Raw genomic sequence first — 23,403 nt, 5'->3', positions numbered from 1 at the left:
CGATATAACACCTTTTTAAATGGAGCATTATTATTATGTTCAAGAATGTACAAGCATGACCATATTGTTACCAGTTATTGTGTCTACTATAAAAAGAAGAGAAGAATTTTTTAAAAGTTGTATGAATGACAAAATACCCATATAAAGCTATATAGTTCCAATTGTTAACGCAGAAAGGTTTGTTGGCAAAATGCGTTATACAAAAACTGACATACGAGAGAAGCTGGTACCGGTTTACCGGGTAGCTCAGACACGAAGAGTCCCTTAAGAGAGAATGTACGAGTTAGTCCACACCTCAAACGCCTTGAGACTTCGGTATAAAGCGCTATATAAAATGTAACTACATTGCCTAATATTAGCGTTTGCGTCACAGTGATTTCATTGATACAGAGAGTGTAGTCATCGAAAAACTTCATTAGGTTGAGTAAAGTTGCGTAGTCTGCTGTTGCTGAGGAACAGGAACGTCTTCAACAGATTCTAAGTGGCCAATGACGTTTACTATTTTAAAAAGCAATTGTGAAAGATATGAAGAAGTGAGACCATCGACAGTCCTTTATTAAAAACTTTAAAGATAATGTGTTGCTGAATCGGAAAACAAGATGTTTAATAGTCGGTGTAACACTCCGATTTGGAGTAGAAATAAATAACTTAATGGTTAAGGTGCTTGCATTCTAATCCCAGGTTCCTGGGTAAAATTCTTGTGATAATTGGAATTTTTCTAACTAAAAAAATCTCTACTTCCTAAGCCTCATAAAAAGACTTCGCTAATATTGAGCATCGTGTTATTTCTTTTATTTAAGAGATCCCCTTAATATCAACCGACCTTCTAGGATACGCTGGAAGGGTCACCCTCTATAAATATGGTTTTAAAAAATGATAAAGATCCTCGAATACCAACTAAAAATTAGAAATTGAAGTGAGAAACCGTATATTAGGCTTACACGGTTGCGGCTTCCAGCATTTTAACCATGAGAGCATAGATTAAGATTATTTGCTCGTAGTTGAAGCCTCACTACTACTACTGGTCTACTGGTTAAAACTATATTCGTGTAGTATCAAAAATATTTATTTTATTCGCATATAAATTATTGGTTTTTATTTCAGATATTTTTGTGTTGGTAATGGCGCACTGTCTCCAGCGACTAGTTTTGGTCAGCGTGTATGTATTATTGCATTCAAATTCAAGTTATGGTAAACTTTTCTAATTTATATTCTTTAATAAACATGTAGATTAAATTTAATGTCATACCCCAAGTTTCCCATCTTATTAGGTGCTTGCCTAGTTATCAACGCCAGCAACAAATGACAATATAGTTTTGGCGCTCGACACTGACTGTGTTAGAATTTTTAATCAAGTCTTAAAAAGTTTGTTTTTTATTTTCGTTACTTCCATAAGTTAGGTTTCTAATTTCAGGTTTTGTTTTCTTTATTTTTCTGACTATTTTTCCTTGTAAATTTTTAATTCTTGTTAGGGCTATACCTTTCTTCTTTTTAGCATCAAATAATTCAATTCTTTAATTCAATTTGTTAAATTTCCAAAAGCTAACAAGGGCTATTACCTGCATAAAATATACAATAGAAGTACGTACATCAAACGGATTAAATACTTAAGCATATGTGAGCTCCTCTCTCTCCCCTCTCTCTCTCTTTCTCCCTATCTCTCTCTCTCTCTCTCTCTCTCAAAAATGTAAAATAAATATGTTTTAAGTGTAAACAAGACGGTTAATGGACTTTAGGAAGAAAGAGTCATTGGGATTTTTTAAATTATGCCAATTGTATGGCTACGGTATGAGTAATAAGCGCAGTAAATCCTCAGGGAGTACGACAGACTAAAACGTCGACCCTAGAAAGGTAGAGTTGACCTACGAAAACGTCTCAGGGACAGAGGGAGGTTACGGAGATGGGGAAAACAATAACAATTATGAGGTGATTGGACGATTTTACATGAGTAAAAACGAAGAACGTCTGAAAACAAAGCAGAGTTGTTTAAAAGGAAGAACTGTCATCTCTGTGTACTATTTTTGTAGAGTCAGGTTCACTGTTTGAGTAATTTATCTAAGAAGGTAGCTCTCATTAGTAATCACTATTTCTTTATCTATACTGAAAAGTATATTTGTTAATTGTTGTTATTTTCAACATTGTCGTTTACGCCTTTTGCTTTGATTAGATTCCAATCTTTTACACTGATTGGTATATACAGAATATAAATGATGCAATAGGCTATCGTTAAATATATATTTCCATCAATTAGAAATATGATTGTAATAGATGAAACGCTATTCATATTTTAAATAGAGCAAGGTTCGTGGTGTTACTATTATTGTGTCGGGTACTACGGATATTGCATTCCTGAATCTTGGCTTTGTGATGGAGAAAATGATTGTTACGATAATTCTGATGAGGCTGATAACCTATGTTGTAAGTCACAACTTTGCGTATTTGTCTTAATTTTTTTTTTTTTTTTTTTTTTGTATTGAAAACTGTTTTAATTCAAATTACAGTTCTTTTAAAGGGAAAACTGTCTGCCAAAGAAAAAAAAATCGAAAACACCTCCAAAATCTAAATTTAAATGTTTGCATTACTACATATGTATGCCTCACAATCTGGGGCGGTTATTGCTCCACCACAGACTGCAGGCCCTGCTGCTATGGATATATGGTTCATACTAGCCTATTTCAAACAGACAGCACGATAGTACTGTAGTGTCAACTGCCAAGGAGGAACGCATTCTTTAAACATTTGTTGTTTACGCACAGAAACTTCTGAAAATGGCGTTTCACGCTTCATATAAATTCAACTTTTTGTTGAATCCCTTTCATTCGTATTATCAACTATTTTTTATGTTTTAAACAATTGAAATCCAAAATACAATCTAAAGAACCTGTCAGTAATTGTATACAAAATCAATCGCCGGTACAATTAATGTTGTTAAAAGAACTTTTTATTTATATCTCCAGTGTGGAGACTGGTCGGTGGTGCCGTAGAGAGGGAAGGAAGGGTCGAACTACATGGATCTATAGTTGGGACTGTATGTTCTATTGGATGGACTGAACAAGATGCCGATCTACTTTGTAAAAGTCTGGGTTACGAAGGCGTCAAAGAACATTTAGTGTACACATTTGGAGAAGGAACAGGAGACATTTGGTCAAATTTTAGCGGGTGCATCGAAGATTTTTCTAGCCCTAGTTGCAATCCTGTCAACACAACAAACGACTCAATGTGTACTCACTCTGAAGATGTTGGCATCGTATGTTCACCAAGTAAGTCAATACATGTCTATTAAAAATTTAATGTAAGGTAAAATTTTGAAATATCAGTAATAATCTTCTTATATTATAAATTATTGTTTGTAGTGTCAATTCGATTAGTGGGCAAAGAGTCACACGAAGGTCGGGTAGAGATTTTCTATTTTGATCAGTGGTCTACAGTACACGGCTTGAGTCTCCATGAAGCTCACTTAATCTGCCATCAGCTAGGATATCCAGCGGCCGAGCTCTCTGACTGTTGCGGAATTTTTGGAACCTCATTTGAAATGCCTTCGTACGAAATAAATTGTATTAGCGATGAACAAGAAATCGCTGAATGCAGCATTATTAGGACATATTCAGAGGAAAAGCAATCTGGAGTCACGTGTGCAAGAGGTATAGCACAAACTAAATAATATTTTATATAATCTTATATATATTATAATTTTCTAGTATCTGTCTCTTATACACATCTAGATGTGTATAAGAGACAGGAGTAAGACTAATTAATGGAGAATTTGATTCAGAAGGACTTCTTGAAATATACACAGAATCTGAATGGCACAAAGTGTGTACACCGGATATCAACATCGATGCCGCCAGGGTTATTTGCAAGCAACTCAATTTCCATGACGTTTTTAATATTAGGGACGTCTCTAGCAGAAACAGCAATTCGTCAACTATCATCAATATTATTTGTTCTGGATCGGAAAGCAAATTTGAAGAGTGCGCATTTGAAATCATGCCAAATAAAATGTGCAAAAACAATGTCTATCTATTATGCGAAACAAGTACGCTGTCTTTTCTAATTAATATATATATATATATATATATATATTAATTTATTCATTTTAGATCTATATATTCCATATACGTTAAACATAGGCATATTTATCGAATATTCCCTAATTACTAATTTTTGTGTTTCTCTTAAATATTTTTAATACCAGTAGGTTTTTAACAATATTTTCAACTGTGATTACAAATTTATAACAGCCTAGTACTGTTTGTTGTGTTCATAAATTAGTTTGTATTTTCCTTTCTTGATTGCAGGTGGGTCGAGGTTTGTTGATGGATATTCAAGAATTTCTGGTTTTGCTCAAACATATTTTAACAACACATGGACGTACATATGCGACACTACAGAAGATGTACTTCAGTCTGTCTGCTTGGAACAGCAATCAACTGGAATTAGGTTAATCCGATTAACGCTCCTAGATGATAAAGTACATGAGTGTATTAACTGCAATATACACAATGGTTTGCTTCAGTGTCACTACATTGACCTACCCTATTATTATAATTACACTGAATGTTCAACAGGTAAGGAGAACATGCTTTTTGATTTACTTCAGGTTCATGTTTATGTTTGTTTTACGAGTCACATGAATTCCCATTCCGGAGTTTAATCATTTAATGGTGTAGGTTAATCTTATTCCAAAGTTGTTTGATATTGTGTGATAACAACTAAAAACTGTTAATATTTCCAAAGAAATGTGTCTGTGTGTAGTTATGCTTGTTGAAATGATGATATACCAAGATATCAGTATTTTGGTCAATGTACCCTTAACAGACATTTTTTTTTTCAATAAATTGTCCATTACCAATAATTCGTAGATACCCTAAGGATTCGTGAAGGAAGTCACCAGGGATTGGTTGAAATCTTCAAAAACGATAGCTGGATTTCTGTTTGTCAGGATCATTGGAACTTGCAAGCCGCTGAAATTGCTTGTAGAGAACTACATTTTCTTGGCGTTAGTGAAAGTCCGACGCAGCCTGACCCTTATGCTACCTGGACTCCTGATGCCGCTGTGGTTCAATGTAGTGGAAGCGAAACCAGTCTGTCACACTGCCAATTTGACCACAGTGTACAGTGTAGCACCCATGCTGTTCAACTTACATGTTTGGATGGTAAGAACCGAAAGGTCTACTGATTAATCTCAGATAAGAAAGTATAGTACATATGGTACCCAAGTATTGAAATGCACGCCATCATGACGTGTTGGGATTCAATATTTCAACATTAATTATGGCATCATCAGAAATGATGATGACATAGTTAATGTCGAAATGATGACATAATTAATATCGAAATATTAAATCCCAACACAATGGCGTGCATTTCAATACTTGGAGTATGTATTATACCTTTTTAGATGGTAAGAGTCGTTATAATATAAGTAACGGCAGCTTCATCTTTAGTACTGTACATGGCCCAGCAATGTGCCAGATATGAGGGTGAACTGTGCCCCTAGTGTTTTTTCAGAGTTGCTTTTTCCCCTTTTATACAAAAATGTATCTTATGTTTAAGATTTAAGAATTGTAGAAAGGGATTTAATTCATTTTATGAAATGCGCATCAAAGCTTCGGCATTTTGCGCTATGTGGACTGTTATTTGCATCAAGTAATCTCATGTAATTATGAATGATGCCTTGTTGGGTTCCAATGAGTGTGGGATTCCGGTCTGGAAGTATGTTGACGACCTCACTATGGCTGAAAAGAACAATCCCTCTGATAATAGTACAATCCAAGAGTTTATCAACCATCTCTCTTATTGGACTTTTGAAACGGAACCTCGCTAAATTTCAAATATATATACTTTGGCCGTGGAATACTTCCAGACAGGCATCTCGTAATTGATGGTAACCAACTTCCTTTTGTTTATAGGGTCAAACTCTTTGGGATTGTTTTTGATAACGATCTTATATGGGAGGGCAACATTTGTGCAATAAATGCTATTTTTTCTTAGGCTACTTACAAGCTGGTTTCGATAAAGACGACCTTACCATGGCTTTCAAAATTTAAAAAGACCCATCCTAGTATATATGCAGCTCACCCAAGCCCAATTTAATAGGATTGGAAAAATACAAAAATGGCGTGCAAATGCATTCTTGGCTTTGATGGATTCAATTCTTATGATGCCGCCATGGCTGAGCTTGGAATGGAGGCTATGTCAGCCAGCGGATACCTGCCATGCATTAAATTCTCTTACAAATGTTCACCTAACGACAAATTCAAGAGCTGGTTCCCAAATAGTGAAAACTGGCACAGTATGATTAACGTAAAACACCTACGTTTAAAGAATACAGGTGTAAAACTTTAAAACAGTTTTATAATTCCTCTCTACCATCAATGATAAGATTACTTAACAAGCAAATCTAATCCACTTAGCAGGAGCCTGTGGGCTGACGGTACCCCATAATTTATCCTTGCTCAGCCTGGAATCCGTTTATGCAATATTTAACTCTGATTAATTAATTACTCAACATTCAATTCAGTTTATACTGCAACTTGTTGTTTTATAAACAGATTTAATGTTTTGGGAATGAAGATACCGAAGTATAGATTTATGTTTAGTAAAACGGTATAAATTTTTAACTTACGCAGATATAATATTAGAACGATAATTATTATGACTATGATGATGATAACGATCATAATGGATGGCAATGGCAGTATTATTAGGCCTAGTAATGTAGAGGTAAAGAGATGATGGTAACAATGTCGAAGTTAATAGTTAATAGTAATTATACTAATTAATTATACTTCAAATATAATAATGTTACTCATTATTGTTGTCACTGTTGATTACGAAGGTAAATGACTGAGAAGAATCATGGCGATGATGATTATGGTGGTGATGACTATAATAAAAACTTTAATTCAAACGTCAAACATTTTGATTGATTGATTAAATTTATTTGAATCTCATAGTAAAATACATAAACAATATAAAAATATATACAAAAGTTAAATAATTGACTTTAATCCAATAAACAATTTTTTAAACAAATATTTATTTACAAATTTAATTTTGAATAAATATCTTATTTATTTTATTTAAGTAATTAAAAACTACTTCAAAATCAGAGTCAAATTATGAAAAAAGGAGACAAGAACAGGAAAAACACACAAAAGACAGAGTTGCAAGGATAGCCCATGAAAGTCCAAGTAAGACTTATTTCCAATGAGGTCCTTTAGACAAAACCACAGTGTACATTAGACATAAAAACATTGAAAAGTAATATGGCCAAAAGGAAGTAACCGAACGCGGATGTTTCATTTTCGCTTTTGTTATTTATTGTTGTTATTATGATAATGATTTTTATTATCATTATTATTATTTTTATAGTTGTTCAATCTGTAATGCTTTGTCTTTCAGGTATTTCTCAACATTTAATTTAGACTCTAATTTAACTTTGTCGTAATTAAGTGATTACTTGGTTTTGCTCTTCCAATCTTCTGATCATTTAAATTTTATTCTATATAATTTGTAAACTGTTGTTTGTTAACAGTTGGAGTACGTTTTGAGGAGTCAGCAGTAGATTTTGCTGGTCGAGTAGAGATTTACACAAACAATGAATGGGGGACAGTTTGTGATGACTTTTGGGACAATGCTGATGCCAATGTTGCTTGCATTATGGCAGGCTACATTGGGGCTATTGCATCCTATCGAAAAGCATCTTTTGGTGAAGGTGTTGGCTCTATTTTAGCCAACGATTTTCATTGCAATGGCGAAGAAACTAGCTTGTTTGACTGTTCCAATAGTGTACATGACTACGGTTATTGTCATCACCATGAAGACGCCGGTGTGGTTTGCTCTACAGGTGAGTTTAAAATGTGTTTTGTTTTGATTATATGATGATATGATTAATAATTCATATTGATAATTTATAATAACTGATAATTATTAATGATTGTGTATATTAAATAATAATTAGAAGACATTACTATTGTTATATATGCTATATTAATAATAATAATAATAATTGATAAATAAATAATAATAATAACAAGTGTGCATATCTGATGACGGTATCACATTTTTGTTGCAAATTAAGACATTACTGATGAGATGTTTCAATAGAAGCTTTCAAAATTATTTAATTACATTCGGAGATTTTGTTATAAGATTCTTTTAAATTTCCGCTAAAATTATAGAATCGTAGTTAGCCTTATGTAAATACATTTACAGATGTCATTCGACTTTCCGATGGTAGCGCATCGGCAGGTCGTGTGGAAGTATTTATAAACGGACTATGGGGAACAGTTTGTGATGACAACTGGGACTTAGACGATGCCTTTGTTGCCTGTCGTCAACTTGGTTTTGATGATGCGAGTGCTGTTTACGTCAATGGCAGATTCGGAGCTGGTGAGGGACCAATACACCTGGATGAGGTTCAGTGTACTGGTGAAGAAACTGAGCTTTCACAGTGTCGAAGTATAAAAATTCACGACTGCCAACATTCTGAAGATGCAGGCATATCATGCATTTCTGGTAATTATAATGATTCGTGCTTTATTAAAGTCTGAATTATCGAACCAGATGATGATATTATAGGCCTACTCGATGTGTGCTTTTTTTTTGTATAACCAATATGCCTTAGGCAACGTAATAACAAAGTTCAAGAACAAGTTTTTCAGACTAATTTGCAAAACATTTCAGGTATGTTATACACAAGTCTAATAATATAACATCTTATACCCGTCTAAAGGGGCTAGTGATACCGACACGAAGGGTGAGTCTAATGGAGGCTCGATAGAAAAGTTAAAAAGACGTCGTATGGGATATGTAATGATATGTTAGCCTATTTTAATTAATTCAGTTCAACACATTTTTAGTGATTGCTGCCATGAATAAAGCTGAATTGACACTAGACACGATAAATTATCATCGCGTAGTTTGTATTCTTCAGCACTGCGTGCATTTTTATGATGTCGTGTCTTATCGTGTCTAGTGTAAATGAAGCTTTAATGTATAAGATGTTTGATATAAATAGTATAAATATCTTTTAGAAGCAGTTATATTGAACATTTTAAGATACACAATAACTTTTTGCGTGGACCGATTGCTTTCATATGTTTTATTTTAATACATGTTTATGACACTTTAAAGCTAAGGGACCTCGACCCATGTTTTGGTTGTGAAGAAATATAGTCGGAAATTAGTAGTTATTTTTCATTTTATAGGCCCTCATTTTTTTTTCTTTCTTCTTTCTTTATTAAATTTCTCTACCTTTGCATTTATGGGGAAAAAACATGGTAGGCGGAACCAGCACAGACATGAAACTCCATAAATCGCTGGTCCTGGAACAGGTACAAGTACGGAAACAGTAAAATATTTAAATATAAATTATAGCAATTTAAAAAAAAAACAATTTTAACACCAGATATTCTAAGCATTACTCCATTAAAGAAGGTGCTGAGTACAGTGACGTAACGCCTATGCGCTCTCGTGCGGCGGTCCGCAGGGCCCCGACTCCTAGGGACACCAAATGGCCTCCCATAGGGTCCTCAATCTAGCATCCCGACCCAAAAGAGCTTTGTTGATACAAAGCAGCACAATGGGTCTCTGATATCGACTGTAGGACGTATATCATAATATCCAGTAACAGATTAAGGGACACCCTAATTTTGTCAAAATTTGTAAAAATTGAAAAAAAAATCGAAAATTAAGTATGTGAGTGCCGTTTCCAGCCATCTAGTGGTGCAATAATCATAATTGTCATACCTTTCTAACTATGGTAGAGCCGAAGTGGTACAGACCATCCATTTGTGAAAGTTCCTCCCTGGGCCCCTCTATTTTCAAATTTCTGCTAGATCCCCCACTGATATCATATCATTTATTTCCGCGTTAAAAACATTAATTATAATACAATGACAAACATGATTAAAAAAACAGATCTAAACCCGACAATGGAATTAGCGACCGGGACCGAAAACGGCCCTAGTCTCAGAAAGTCACAGAGCCGCGGGTGGCAGCGTTACGCCACTGGCCAAGTCATCGAATATTTTTGAAGTGTAAAGAGTTCCATTTAAAAACAACTCTATTAAAGAAAGAAAATTTGAATATGTCAATGCGTGAACGCTGTATGGAGTAATTACCAGCTTGAGAGAAATGAGATGTAGTATAACGATACGTAGAACGCTTTCATTACTAGTTTACTTCTGCCTTATTTTTTATGTTTTTGCTATTATTGGCCGTATTCGACTGGTCGTTCTTCGTTAAACCACGCCCTGCACAATGGTAAAATCCTACTTAACGAAGACGACCAGTCGAATAAAAAAACTTCTAAATGCTCGACAAAACAAAATGGCTGCATAGTTACCGCGATACACGCTGTGTAATCAAGATTGCTTCAGCTTGTAGCAGTATGGGTTTTCCGTTAAAAAAAAAATATTTTCATCCAGTTTTTTTCCAGTGATAATTCTGTTAACCTACAATTATTTTTTGACTTCATGCAGTAAATGTTATAATTTTTATTCTCTGAAATTAATCTAAATTATATTAACGCAAATGTTGTTTCTAAACTCACCAATCGGCCACGTTTGTTTTGGTCACGTGAATAACTTAACGCTGATTAACGCGCTCTGATTTTTGTTAATTTTCGTTGTCAACGAAGTCTATTTCACTAACCAGTCGAATGAAAATAATACTCAACGAAAATTCGTAGTCAACGAAATGAACCAGTCGAATACGCCCAATGTTGTTTCGTGTTTTTGCATTCCTGATTAATTATTTAAAAGAAAATCAGTCAATTACTTGAAGAAAAATAGAAATAGAACTTCAGTAATTGTCAAAATTAAGACAGATCTTTAAAAAAAAATACATTTTCACGAGGAGTGCCATATTTGGAATTCTGGAAAATTCACATCTCACCTCACCTTAAATATATTACATATAGAATAGAATATTTCAACTTCATTTTAAATTGATTCTGTTTTCAATCATTTGAATATCTTGAGGGAGATTATTCAATTTCTTAAAATTAATCACTAGCATTACTGTGTAAATGAAGCATAGGGACACTAGTCATGTTGCAGTCGAGCTTTGGTTTATCACGATGATCTAACAAAACCATTTTCAATATTAATTGCTTGTTAAATTGCCCGCATATTTCTACAAATCCTTATTTGTTATGTTGTAATCTCTGCTGTTTTTGTACCGTGTTAATAGTTGTGTTGCTTGGGGTTTTCTGGGAAATAATGTTGTATTAAGTTATTCATGAACTAATGAAGCATTGCCTTCCGTTTTGCAATCAAAAAAGAAGGTACATATTAAATTCTAATATACATACTAGTTTAAGTCAGTATTACTATTGTTACTGTAACTTTTTAAACATTATTTCTTATTGATGTTGTTACATAGAATATATCGTAATGTGGGACTTCAAATTGTGTTCTCTACTTTTGTTAATGCTATATTTAGTATAATTGTTGATTTTGTTGCCAACACATTCCAATTATAAATTATTATCAATATCGGTAAATATTAGGCCAAAACAAAATTGTTGTGTTGCCCTTCAATGGAAAAAATCTAGATCGTCGGTCAGTCGGATTTTTATTTCTTATTAATATATTTTTTTTTAGTATTTTTAGTAATACCTGAAATAGGACAGGCCTCAAACTGCAGTCTCTATTCATGAAGGCCCTCGACCTAAGGCCTCGTATCGTAGGCATCACAATAGAACGATGGCAGGCTTGCCAAACAAAAAATATTTAAAGTGATGACGGAATAAATACTAAGTGTATATTGAAATAAATTTAACAAAAATAAATCAGTTTAAAGAAAGATTCGTTGGCTTCGAAACGTAAAATAATTTATGTATCCGATCCACACGATCACGCATGGGCCGATCGAGCAAAACTATACTATGGCTATGAAAAATGTCCAAACAAGCGCCCTCTATGTAATACAATCGAAGTAAACTTTGAGGGAAAAAAAAAGAGGGAAAAAAATAATATCTCGTTCATGGTTGGCCTAAAATGTCTAACTATGTACCGGCTGGGCTAGGCATAGATCTGGTCGTGGCTTGACAGCTCAGCGCGAGATATCCGATGTTGCGTGCGTGCGGCACCGTCGCGCCCGGTTCTCAAAATTATGCCTTCTATATTACCGATTTTTACGCCGTGCATGGCTCGAAATACATTTCTGTTTTAGATTTTATGTTCTATTCTAAATGTCAATTTCGGAAGTGGTATTTCTCGAATTTGTACTTAAGTAAAGGAAGACCTTTAAACAAAATAAAATAAGAAAAATAAAAGAAATCCCGACCCGATTTTTGGGAAAATTTCGGTCGGTCGCGGAGGGCAACACAACATTTTTTTTTGGCCTCATCGAAGTGTAATATTTCTTTATTATTTTTTGTAGATTCCGGTGTTACTCCTGCATGGCTTAATTCATTTAGTAATGTTCAAACGGAAGGTATGTTGTCATAAAAATCTAATATAAGTATTCTTAAAATAGAATAGTAAAATAGACGGGTTGAATGATCATATTCAACCCATGAATTATTAACATACGCACCATCCACCTTTATTTGTTTTATTACCACTGGTATAATATTTGTTTTTATTCCAATTTTTTTTTCGTCCACACGATTTTCTAACATTTTGCACAGTGTTTTTCTGACTGATACTTTGGTAACTTCCCATGAAGAAATGATTAAATTTTGGTGACGATCTGGGGTTGAGTGTGGATATGGGGACCATTTGAAGAATATTAATTGATGGGTGAATAAACTATGTAAAACACAAGTTGCGTTTTCTAAAGCGTTTAAACCAGTTGCAACCAGATTAAATGCCAAATTACCGTGAAATGCATAAACAATTTTCGCTTTCATTCGGTGAATTACCATGATGTACTTAAAGTTGATGAACTAAAAATGCACTTAACTACGTATGGTCGGCTCATATAGCGTTCAATGGTTCCATATCACCCTCACTATTACCGTTGCAGATAGTTCAAGTCTCAGTAACGTCGCATTAGTCGTTGAGTTGGTTTTCATATTTTTAAACTCCATAATTTTCTTTAGTAGTATTTAGTATTTTTTACTTTACCGAATACTTTTTGAAGACTTTTTTGTTGCAATTTTAACATCACTTCTCATTATGGCAATATGGAAAAGCCTTTATGTCCTGTTTTACAAACAGACATAGTAAGTCTAGTCATTATTATTCTTATTATGACGTCGTATCGATGAAAACGACATTGATATTGATATTATTACTATTGATAGGCCTAATATTCTTATAATCATTAGTATCATAACCATAAACATCGTTGACATTGATTTTATTATCAACACTGTTAATTTTATCATTAAATAAAAAAGTTTTTTAGTTATTAATATAAATATAATTACGGATATTATTTATGTTTATATTTGATTTTTATCAAAAGTATTGTGGTATTACATAATTACCATTACACACATTAAGACGGTTTTCAATGGTATTTTTAGGTTGCTATGACTACTGGTTCCGTAGTGATCGATCTTGCCTAACAGTCATACGGTCAGATAATGTTTATACTAATTTCACTGATATCAGCCCGTGTCCACATGGATCAACGTTTCTCACAATGGACACGTCACTGGAAACACTCACTGAATATTTGACGATACTTTATTCCTATGAAGAAGAAGAAGAAGTCTTCAATGTTTTTCTCTGGAAAGTTGAATCCCAATGTACATACATGAATCGCGATGATGAGGACATTTGGGGAGAATTCAAGGTAGCATGTAATAGCTTACATGTCAACGCATATGTATGTCAGATGAATATTCAAGGTAACAATATCAGTTTAGTTATACTAATCTATAAAATACGCATCAACACACACAAATACAATGTGTAAACACTTGTTCAGAACTTATGTGTATTGAACTCACTGAATATACGCCAATTTATTGTTAAATTCTATGATCTGTATATATAGCAGATTAATGCTTAGTTCATGAATATTTAGTTCCTTTTATGATACATTGTTTAGCAGGTAAAGGGTTAGCAGATGAATATTTAAGAATTTTATGGTTGTGGTTAGTAAATCAATGCTTATCTGATAAATGATTAGTAAAGTGAATAAATCGCAGATGAGTGTTGCTAATGAATGTTTACCAGATGAATGTTTATCAAATGAATTTCTGCAATTTAATGTGGGTAAAATAAATTGCTGGCTAACAGATATTCAGTAGATAAATATTCAGCAGATAAACTGCTAGCAGATGAACTTTGGTTATCTTATAAAGGTTTAGCAGGTGAATGTTTACCAGTTTAATGTTGGCCAGATAAATTGTTAGCAGATGAATGTTTATCTAATAAAAGGTTGAGCAGCTGAGTGTTTATCAGATGAAAGCTTAGTTGGCGAATGTTTAGTTTGTGAATGCAGAGCAGATAGACATTTAGCGGTTATCATGTCCATCAGATCTGCCAGATAAATGTTTAGCAGTTTAACGTTGGACAAAGAATGCTACCAGATGAATGGTTATATTAAAAATCTTTTCAGTTAAGTGTTTATCATATGGATGATTAGAAAAATAAACGACAGCAGCACTTTTGGAACTAACAATACGGACTTTATTCTCACAGTGGACTTCATCAGGAGACTGTACAGATGTGATAAGAACCAACTATAATATACAACAGAAATAATGGGGGAGGTCCTACAACAACAAATTAAGATCAATGATGAGAAAATGTGTGAAATAGCATACAGTATATTAAAGTCAATACACTTAGAAAAAAAACTATTGCATCGAATCAAATAATATGTATAATTATAAATACCGAATACATAAGATCAATAAAATCCAGAGAATAAAATTTAAAAAAAAAATGATGACAGTTAACTGACAATGAAAAAGTAATGAGGAATATATGATGCAAAAAATATAGATAATAATAAAGCAGCATCAATAATAAATATGCATACACTATGTAGCTATTTTAGTCAAAAAATTATTGCATCAAATCAAATATATATATAATTATAAATACGGAATATATAAGATCAATAAAATTTAGTGAATAAAATGGTTAAAAAATGATGATATATTAAACTGACAGTGAAACAGTAATGATAAATATATGATGTAAAAAGTATAGATAATAATAAAGCAGCATCAATAATAAATATGCATACACTATGAAAAAAATAAATAATAATAAATAAATAATAATAAAAATAACAAATAAATAATAATGCATATAATAAATGATGAGAAATATGAATATTTACTGGATGAATATTTAGTAGGTAAATGCAGAGCAGATCAGTATTAGTATATGAAAAATTAGGAGATAAATGTTTAGCAGATTATGTTTAGCAGGTAAAGAATGCACAACAAGTGTAGAATGTTTAGCAGATGAATGTTAATGCGATAAAGGCTTGTAAATAGAATGCTGAGCAGTTGAGTATTTATTTGGTAAAGGTTTAGTATTTATTAGATACAGAAATAATAATAATGGTAGTTTTATATAGCGCATTATTAAGCCCTCTATGCGTGTTTTCATTACCCCGGTCATTGGATTAAACGCCTATGCAACACAAATTTAAGCTCCCTGAGGGAGTATTCCATAACGTTGCAGCAGCTACATCAGCGCATTTTGGCATTTAACCCTACCAGGTACTCATTTATCATCCTCCTGACACAAGTAAAATACTCAGCGACGAATTAAAACCCGACTTCGAGGTTGGGAAACCAAACTGTTCCCGGTTGTTCTAAGTTCAATGCTTATTAGATACCGGTAAATGTTCAGAAGGTAAATGCAGAGCAATACTTTATTTTTCTAAACGTAGATATATTCAAAGAAAATGAATGAAAATCTGCACCTTATCAATATCACAGTACTTTAACTAAATAATGCAACATAATGAAAATATTGATCTGTTTATATCTTATACACGAACATTGCTTGATGGCTTGCAATATCCTTTCAGAACAATCTCATTCTTGCTCCAACAACCAGTTTAAATGTCTATCTGGAACTTGTATACTTAAATCATTAGTTTGTGATGGTAACTATGATTGTCCAGATAAAAGTGATGAAGAAGAACAGTGTATACAAGGTATGTTTGGTTTCATTTCCCAAAAACAGAAACAAAATTGATAAAATAGCAAACATTAAATATACTCTATTGTACCTATTTTAGTATATGGTATAAGTAATGGTCAACTGTTCTTCAGGTAAAATTAAATCTTGTTAAAAATCTTTAACTCTTTTAATATTTTTCAATATTGCATATTACTCTAATTCATGAAAAATATTATCTTTGGAATCAGAGTGCTTCAAAATGGAGGATGGCTCAGATTACCGAGGAACACATAATGCTACTGAAGATGGGACAATTTGCCTGCCATGGACAAGCCCATTTAAGGGCACCGACAGTATTTATCCAGCAGATTTCATTGGGAAAGGCATTGGAGATCATAATTATTGTCGAAATCCCGACGGCGAGTCCCGGCCTTGGTGCTATTCAAGTGATTTTTACGAAGTCATAGACTATAAAATTCCACGATGCTGTAAGTTTATTACTTTGCATTAAAACAGTCACAGCGTTGGTCAACTACTACATGATTGTGGCTACAAACATATTGGATTTTACATTTCTTTTCCTCCTTATTTCGAGCTCGCTCTCACATCTTTGACTAGCTTCCTCTATTCTTCACGATCATCCATGATGTTCTTTAGGTTATCTGTGGTCAATCCTGTGTCTCTCCCTAACTGGTCCAGATAATAACATTTAGTAAACATTTAATAAGTCGTGTAATCTTTTATAAAATAAAAGTATGTGTGTATTACATAATATGTATACTTTATATTAATTAGTTTGTTTTATATCTGTCTCTTATACAATATATATATATATGTATATATGTATATATATATATGTATATATATATATGTATGTAGGTATATATATATATGTATATATATATATATATATATGTATATATGTATGTATATGTATTGTTTTGTATTTTCAGCGCCAGATCCGAATCGCCTCTGCCCATCAACAAGTTTTAAATGTAAATCAGGTCATTGTATCTCCTACTCATTCTATTGTGATCATAAAGTGGACTGCCCCGATAGTTCGGACGAAGCAGATTGTAGTAAGAACAGTTTTGTCTATTTGTATTATTGTAAATAGAAATATTCCTTTCTCAGTGGGAAGGTAAAAATTTCGGTCAAAAATATTGACAGGTCGGCGCTGGGAAATTCAATTTGTTTTTTATCCTAATTTTTTTAATTGTAAAATTTGGGTTGTGTATTATATTTTTTGGGGGGGGGGGTTTAGAGAACATGGAAAGCTAAAGTATTACCAAAGCCTTCAAATGAAATTCACGTAAAAAAATAAAGATATGTTAGGTCTATTCGTTTGAATATTTATAGTATACCCTAGCTGTAGCGCTACTGAGTTTGCGTGTGACGTTGGTCGTTGTTTGGAATCTTCACTGAGATGTAATGGAATTTCGGAATGTATAGATGCAACGGATGAATTGAAATGTGGTACGTATGTCTTTTTATTGATGGAGGGGAAGTGATTTGTCGATTATGTATGATATTTTATTGTATGATATTGTCTGTATTAAAATGGTGACTAACAATATCATGACTTATTTCTCATCATATGAATAAACTCTTATGATAATTGTTTCTACTGTTGAAAAGAATATATCATTATATAAATATTATTTTTTAAATACACCACATTTATGCATGAAATTTATAGGCAAGCATCTTTACCCACTTAGCTGCCGCAAAATAAGTCATGTTGTTTATAATAAACAACATGACTTATTTTGCGGCAGCTAAGTGGTTAAAGATGCTTGCCTATAAATTTCTCAGGATTAATAAATTAATTTGGGTTCAAACCGTGTGAAACGTCAGCTCTTTTTCTCACCATAAAATACGATTCTACACTTTTAAGGAATTAGAGAGTAATTGAATTATATTTGATAATTTTATCTGTTGACTGTGAAAATTGTATTACTATGTTGCAGGAATTGACAGACCAAAATAGAGGGTAATTGAATATACAATGTTTCATTTGTTCTAGCTGAATGCAGTGAAGGTTTCCTGCGATGCAGTGATGGGAAATGTTTACATTTAAAGTATGTATGTGATGGATTATCCGACTGTCCAAACGAAATAGACGAGCCTATTTGCTGTATGTATATGAAAGAACTCACAAGCCTATTTTACGATAATAATTTTACTAATTAACTTTCTCAATGTTATTTCCTAATTACAATATACTTGCATAGGTTGCTAAATTATTTCAGTAGATATTCTGCTTTCAAATTTTTGGTAGTAGTGTCACTCCTTTGGTAGACAAAACAACATCCTATAAATCTTTACTCCTAAAATCTTTAACCAACATTAATTTATGAACATGTAATAAGTTCGTTTAAGAAACCAACTGAAACTATTTCAGCTGACTTGCGTTTACTTTACATGAGTTCTCGTTAATTTCTGATAGCTGACCGCCTTCCATGTGAAAACTGGCAAATAAAGTGTGAGAATTACGTTTGTGTGGATCAGCGGTATATATGTATACTTGACTATGATGAATATGAAACCATTCTTGGCTGTAGAGATCGCAGTCATTTATATAATTGTGGTAGGTACTCTTTATTCAACAGGGAATTTTAACACCATTATTTGCTAATTTTTTTCAATATAACAATTACTGTTTTAGATATAAAAAATAGGGAGCTTTAGGCTATGTTCTCACATGGCAGCTAACGGTTAGCAGGATCCGGATCCTGCTAACCGTTAGCTGCCGTGCGTCCATGCGAGAAAATCCCGATCAGGATACCAACAATATGATGATTGAATCACTGGCCAATAAGAAACTGGAAATTGTAAACGCGTACGTGTTGATGATAGAAACGCCCTCAACTAACCGATAGCGCTTGCTAACCGTTAGCGTATCCGGATACCTCTAACGGTTAGCGCTAACCGATCGGGCGTTCTCACGCAGGTGCTAACGGTTAGCGCTAACGGTTAGCTCCCGATCCGGATACTAGGGCTCTCGTGAGAACCAGGCTTTAGATTACACCACGACGGTAGAACGTAGAACTTAATGACGTCACTAAAAGTCATCCGCGCATGCGAGGACGTTAAGGTCACCTCGTTGAGTACATTCTAGAACTCAATTTGACAAAATCTACGTATGCAGTTAACGTAGGACACCACGTAGGACGGTCACGCATGAATGATTCCGTTCTAGCGTCGTGTCGTCGCACAAATCAAAGCTCTCTAATAACTATACCTCAACTTATCATTTCCCCGGCCACCTGCTCGTAATGTTGTGTTTTGTTGGTTTCTCTATCATTTATAATTGTTTTATCCTGGTGCCTTAGTCCAAATATTTTCAAACAATTATACAGTAGCGACACTTTTTTTATATATAAGAACCAGCAAAATTTTACCCAGGCTCAGTGTATTTTTTGCCAACTTCAGGCTAAACATTTTCTTATTTTGTTCTTATTTTAAGGGAAAATAATATATCTTAGCACAAGTGTAGCCGAGAATTTTGTTTGATACTCTGATGATGGAAGTTCGGATTATCTCACATGTGATGACATTAATTGATTAGATATCATATTGATATAACCTTTTTAAACATTAATACTTTACGGCATGTGACTAGCTTGATTTACATGTTTTTTGTTTTGTTTTGTTTTTCTATTTTATAAGAACCTTATTTGACATTTTACCTCAGGCTCAATTTGTTCTTATTTCGTTCTTAATTTTAAAGCAATTTCAACCTGAGCTCTCTTATAAAATGTGTTGTTATAAAAAAGTGTAAATCTAGGGCAAATCAATACGTATTATTGTTTGTTAATTTCAGCTGCTTTTCAGTGCCCAGCCCACACTTACAAGTGCCCTAACTCTTTCTGCATCCCAATCAAGGGTCGATGTGATGGTAAAAACGATTGTAATAACGGAGAAGATGAACAATATTGTGGTAAAGTTATAATATTATATTATACATGAGTCTTGAAAACGATAACGTGTACGTCGTGAAGCTCATGCTTAATTTTTATCAGTCTGTCTTTCTAAATCCATAATACACTTTTCTGCTGCTTGCCCTTTTAGGCCTTCCCGATGGACCAGAGTTCACTACAAATCCTACCAGAATATTTTCAGATATTTATATAGTTACTATAATACTTACTATAATACTACAAATTTCATGTAAATTTTAAATCAATATTTTATAGATCATTATAACTGTCCCGGATATTTTAAATGTCAAGATGCCATAAATTGTATTTCTCAAGATCGTGTCTGCAACAATGTCAAAGACTGTATTCGTGGAGATGATGAACTTTTTTGCAGTAAGTGAACTTCACTTACCATTATTTTAATCCGTATATAACAATTGTTATAAAAGTCTTGGTTATGCTGCATCGAAAAAAAATGCCTGACAGAGATTTAAATAATATTTAATGACGTCATTCCAATGCGAACATTAATTTAACTACAAAGCTAGAGCCAAAAATCCAAATATCTAGCCAATTCCTATGTTTATGACAGTATATATAATATGCATGTGTTCTGAAACTCTGCCACTTACAATATATTCTATACTTGTATTATATTATAAGTCTTATATGATTTAATATAATTACAAAAATATCTTGTAGTTGATCAACTAGCTAAAGTGTTTAATCGTATTTGTTATTGTATTACATTTTAAAATAAAAAAACTAGCTTATTTTACAAACTATAGTATATTTGTTCAAATCGGTGGATAAGCAATATATTATAAACTTTATTAAAAGTTATTTTATGGCTACAACAACGTAGTGTGCATTTAAAAAGGTAATATTTAATATTTCACTATTATATCAGATGTAACGTGTCCTGGTGGATGTACCTGTAGTGATCTTTCTTTTAACTGCTCTGGAACAGAATGGGGGAAGGACAAAGGTGCTCTTATTCCAAAAGATATACGATACTTGTAAGTTCAAATGTTGTCTGCTTCTAATTGCACTAAATTTATATAAAAATGGATAAACAAATTAAAACGATTAACGATTGGTATGAGTTTGTATGATTGAGATTTTACTTCATTTTACCTGGTTTCTGTGTGTTACTTGTTTTTTTCAATGTAAATGTTGTGATTGTTGTATTTTTGTATTAGACCTTGTTGGATAACAGTAGATTTGAAACCGAACAGGTTCCCTAGTAAAAAGAATAAAATAGTAAATAAAAACCAAATACAATCTTAGCTTTTTAGCGTATGAGTTGGTAGAGCAACCAAACAGTACATAGTACATCTCTTTGATGTACAAATGTACATAAAAATAGTGAAGACTGTGTTTATCCCGTGTACATTTATAATTGACTAGTGTAGGGAAGAGTTGCTCTGTGGGATTGCCAATCACATTATAGAGTAAAACAGTCGTGTCGTCACAACACCAGGTGGCGTCCTAGGTTGTTAACCAGACGTTGGTTACCATTCATTACGCTTGAATGACTTCATAATCTTAATGGTTTAAAATAGGCTTTCTGGTATAGGCATTTTGAAACCTAATAATTTACAATCAAAATATACTAAAAACACAAAAGCTCGCATTATATTGGACACGCATTTAATCATCAATTAATATTTACAAAGAAAAACTAAGATACAACATCTTAATAATTATGTTAGAAGTTATAGGATCAATGGTTTGTCAGTGGAGAAAATGTTGTCCTGTTGGACCCATTTCGTGTCGCCGATAGCAACGTAGTAGTATCACGTGACGTAACACTACTAAACTAACTAAATCCTTTCCGAGCCACTGGGGCTCATAGGGCTGGAGCTTATCTCCAGTTTTTGTAGTGTGAAGCGGATGAGAGTTGTACTTCCCCTGGACGGGACACGAGTCAATCGCAGGTTAGTCCCCAGCAGATTGCTGGTACTCATTGATACAGCTGGGTGGACTGAAGCAATGTAGCTAAAGTGCCTTGCCCAAGGACACAAGTGAATCTGCACAGCAGAGACTCAAAACCCCGACGATTGAAAGTCCGAACCACAACCGCTGCGCCAAACTGCCACTACAAACCAGTCTCTATAAACTCTATAAACCAGTTAAAAAATAATTTTGCGAGACACATGTTCTCTTACGTCCTCTTTGCAGACGACACTTATCTTTCTCTCTGATCGGGACCTTAACACTTTAACTTCAAAAAAGAAATAAAGCTCATATCAACAAACCCATACTGAATATAAATAAATCAAACTATATACAACATACACTTTCCAGGAATGAAAGGAACACTAATAACAATCCGAACACAACTCAGTCTTTATTGACAATACATTGACCAAGCACAGTTTCTTGGTGGCCTTATAGACAATAAGCTGAACTGAAAGCCTCATACCGTAGCCAATATCTCAAAGAAAATTTTTGAATTTTAAGAAACTTAAATTTACTGTACCGTCTAAAATTCCTAATCCGCGTTTACACCAACTTAAATTACCTATCCCATTCTAAGCCTCTCTTCCATCAACTACATACTCCCAACATCTTTGATATCAATAAATTAAAAACGACTCAGCCTATTCATATACCCATAACCCATAATTCATCAAAAACAACGAATTCACAACTATAACACCAGAGGCGGTCATAAGTATATAACAATAAATCATCTTAGAAACTCAACCAACCGAAACTCAATTTTATATTTTATATACTGGCCACCTACTATGGAACCCCAATGTAATGTTTTTACCGTAATAAGCCTTTGTTACACTCTGTACAATTTTTTTTATGAAGAATTTATATACTTGAATACATTTTTCCTTTCCCCTTTCCCTTGTTTAGTTTTTTCATCAAAAACAATGAACTTCACACCAGAGACGGTCATAAGTATATTACAATAAATTATCGTAGAAACTCAACCAACCAAAACTCAATTTTATATTTTATACATTATGGAACTCATATCTGTGTGTTTACCGTAAGCCTTTGTTACACTCTGTACAATTCCCTTTCCCATTGTTTAGTTGTATTCTTCTGTCTTCCTTGTGTCTTGTTGCTTCTTGTTATTCGTTGACAAAGAAAGCATTTCAAAATTATATTTTACCAACTCTCATTATTTATTTTTCTGGTGTTAGTAACAGGCCTAAATCCTTTCGTGCTTATTGGTATCTCCAGACTACTGTACACTATTTTATTTTTATCTGCAATATTATATGAATTAAGTAAATATGAATTTAATTGAATTTAAAATTTAATGTTTCATGTGGAAGGAAAGGATAGTATGCATACATAGACAAGTGTAAAGGATTTTAAAACATCTTAGTTTATTTAAAAATCTCCAGAAATGTTAGCGGAATTTCGTCATATCCTGTCGGTTCGGTGGATGA

At 33.3% G+C, this 23,403-nt stretch overlaps 2 protein-coding genes across 2 annotated transcripts in view; both read left to right on the top strand.

Moving 5' to 3' along the window:
* The first annotated feature begins 1,107 nt into the window (after positions 1-1,107).
* On the top strand, positions 1,108-16,678 carry LOC117111352 (scavenger receptor cysteine-rich domain superfamily protein-like). The gene is made up of 13 exons (XM_033254275.1): positions 1,108-1,191; positions 2,296-2,418; positions 2,958-3,260; positions 3,354-3,641; positions 3,740-4,036; positions 4,299-4,568; positions 4,863-5,156; positions 7,541-7,852; positions 8,221-8,523; positions 12,397-12,450; positions 13,490-13,816; positions 15,967-16,095; positions 16,310-16,678. Exons 1-13 carry the CDS (start codon positions 1,122-1,124, stop codon positions 16,570-16,572), a joined length of 3,033 nt encoding a protein of 1,010 aa, XP_033110166.1. The 5' UTR covers positions 1,108-1,121; the 3' UTR covers positions 16,573-16,678.
* A 314-nt stretch (positions 16,679-16,992) lies between these two features.
* The window catches only part of LOC117111351 (G-protein coupled receptor GRL101-like), a 13,330-nt gene continuing 6,919 nt past the window's right edge, over positions 16,993-23,403 (top strand). The window contains exons 1-7 of the mRNA XM_033254274.1: positions 16,993-17,140; positions 17,421-17,537; positions 18,088-18,198; positions 18,511-18,651; positions 19,888-20,004; positions 20,261-20,377; positions 20,895-21,003. Coding sequence (XP_033110165.1) covers positions 16,993-17,140; positions 17,421-17,537; positions 18,088-18,198; positions 18,511-18,651; positions 19,888-20,004; positions 20,261-20,377; positions 20,895-21,003 — 860 coding nt within the window. The remainder of the gene's footprint in view (positions 17,141-17,420; positions 17,538-18,087; positions 18,199-18,510; positions 18,652-19,887; positions 20,005-20,260; positions 20,378-20,894; positions 21,004-23,403) is intronic.

Source organism: Anneissia japonica, unplaced genomic scaffold (genome assembly GCF_011630105.1).
Source record: "Anneissia japonica isolate Jap-2015-1 unplaced genomic scaffold, ASM1163010v1 scaffold287890_len46987_cov172, whole genome shotgun sequence".
NCBI lineage: Eukaryota > Metazoa > Echinodermata > Crinoidea > Comatulida > Comatulidae > Anneissia > Anneissia japonica.
Note: the sequence above shows the minus strand (reverse complement) of the source record. Positions and strands in the feature narration are given on the sequence as shown.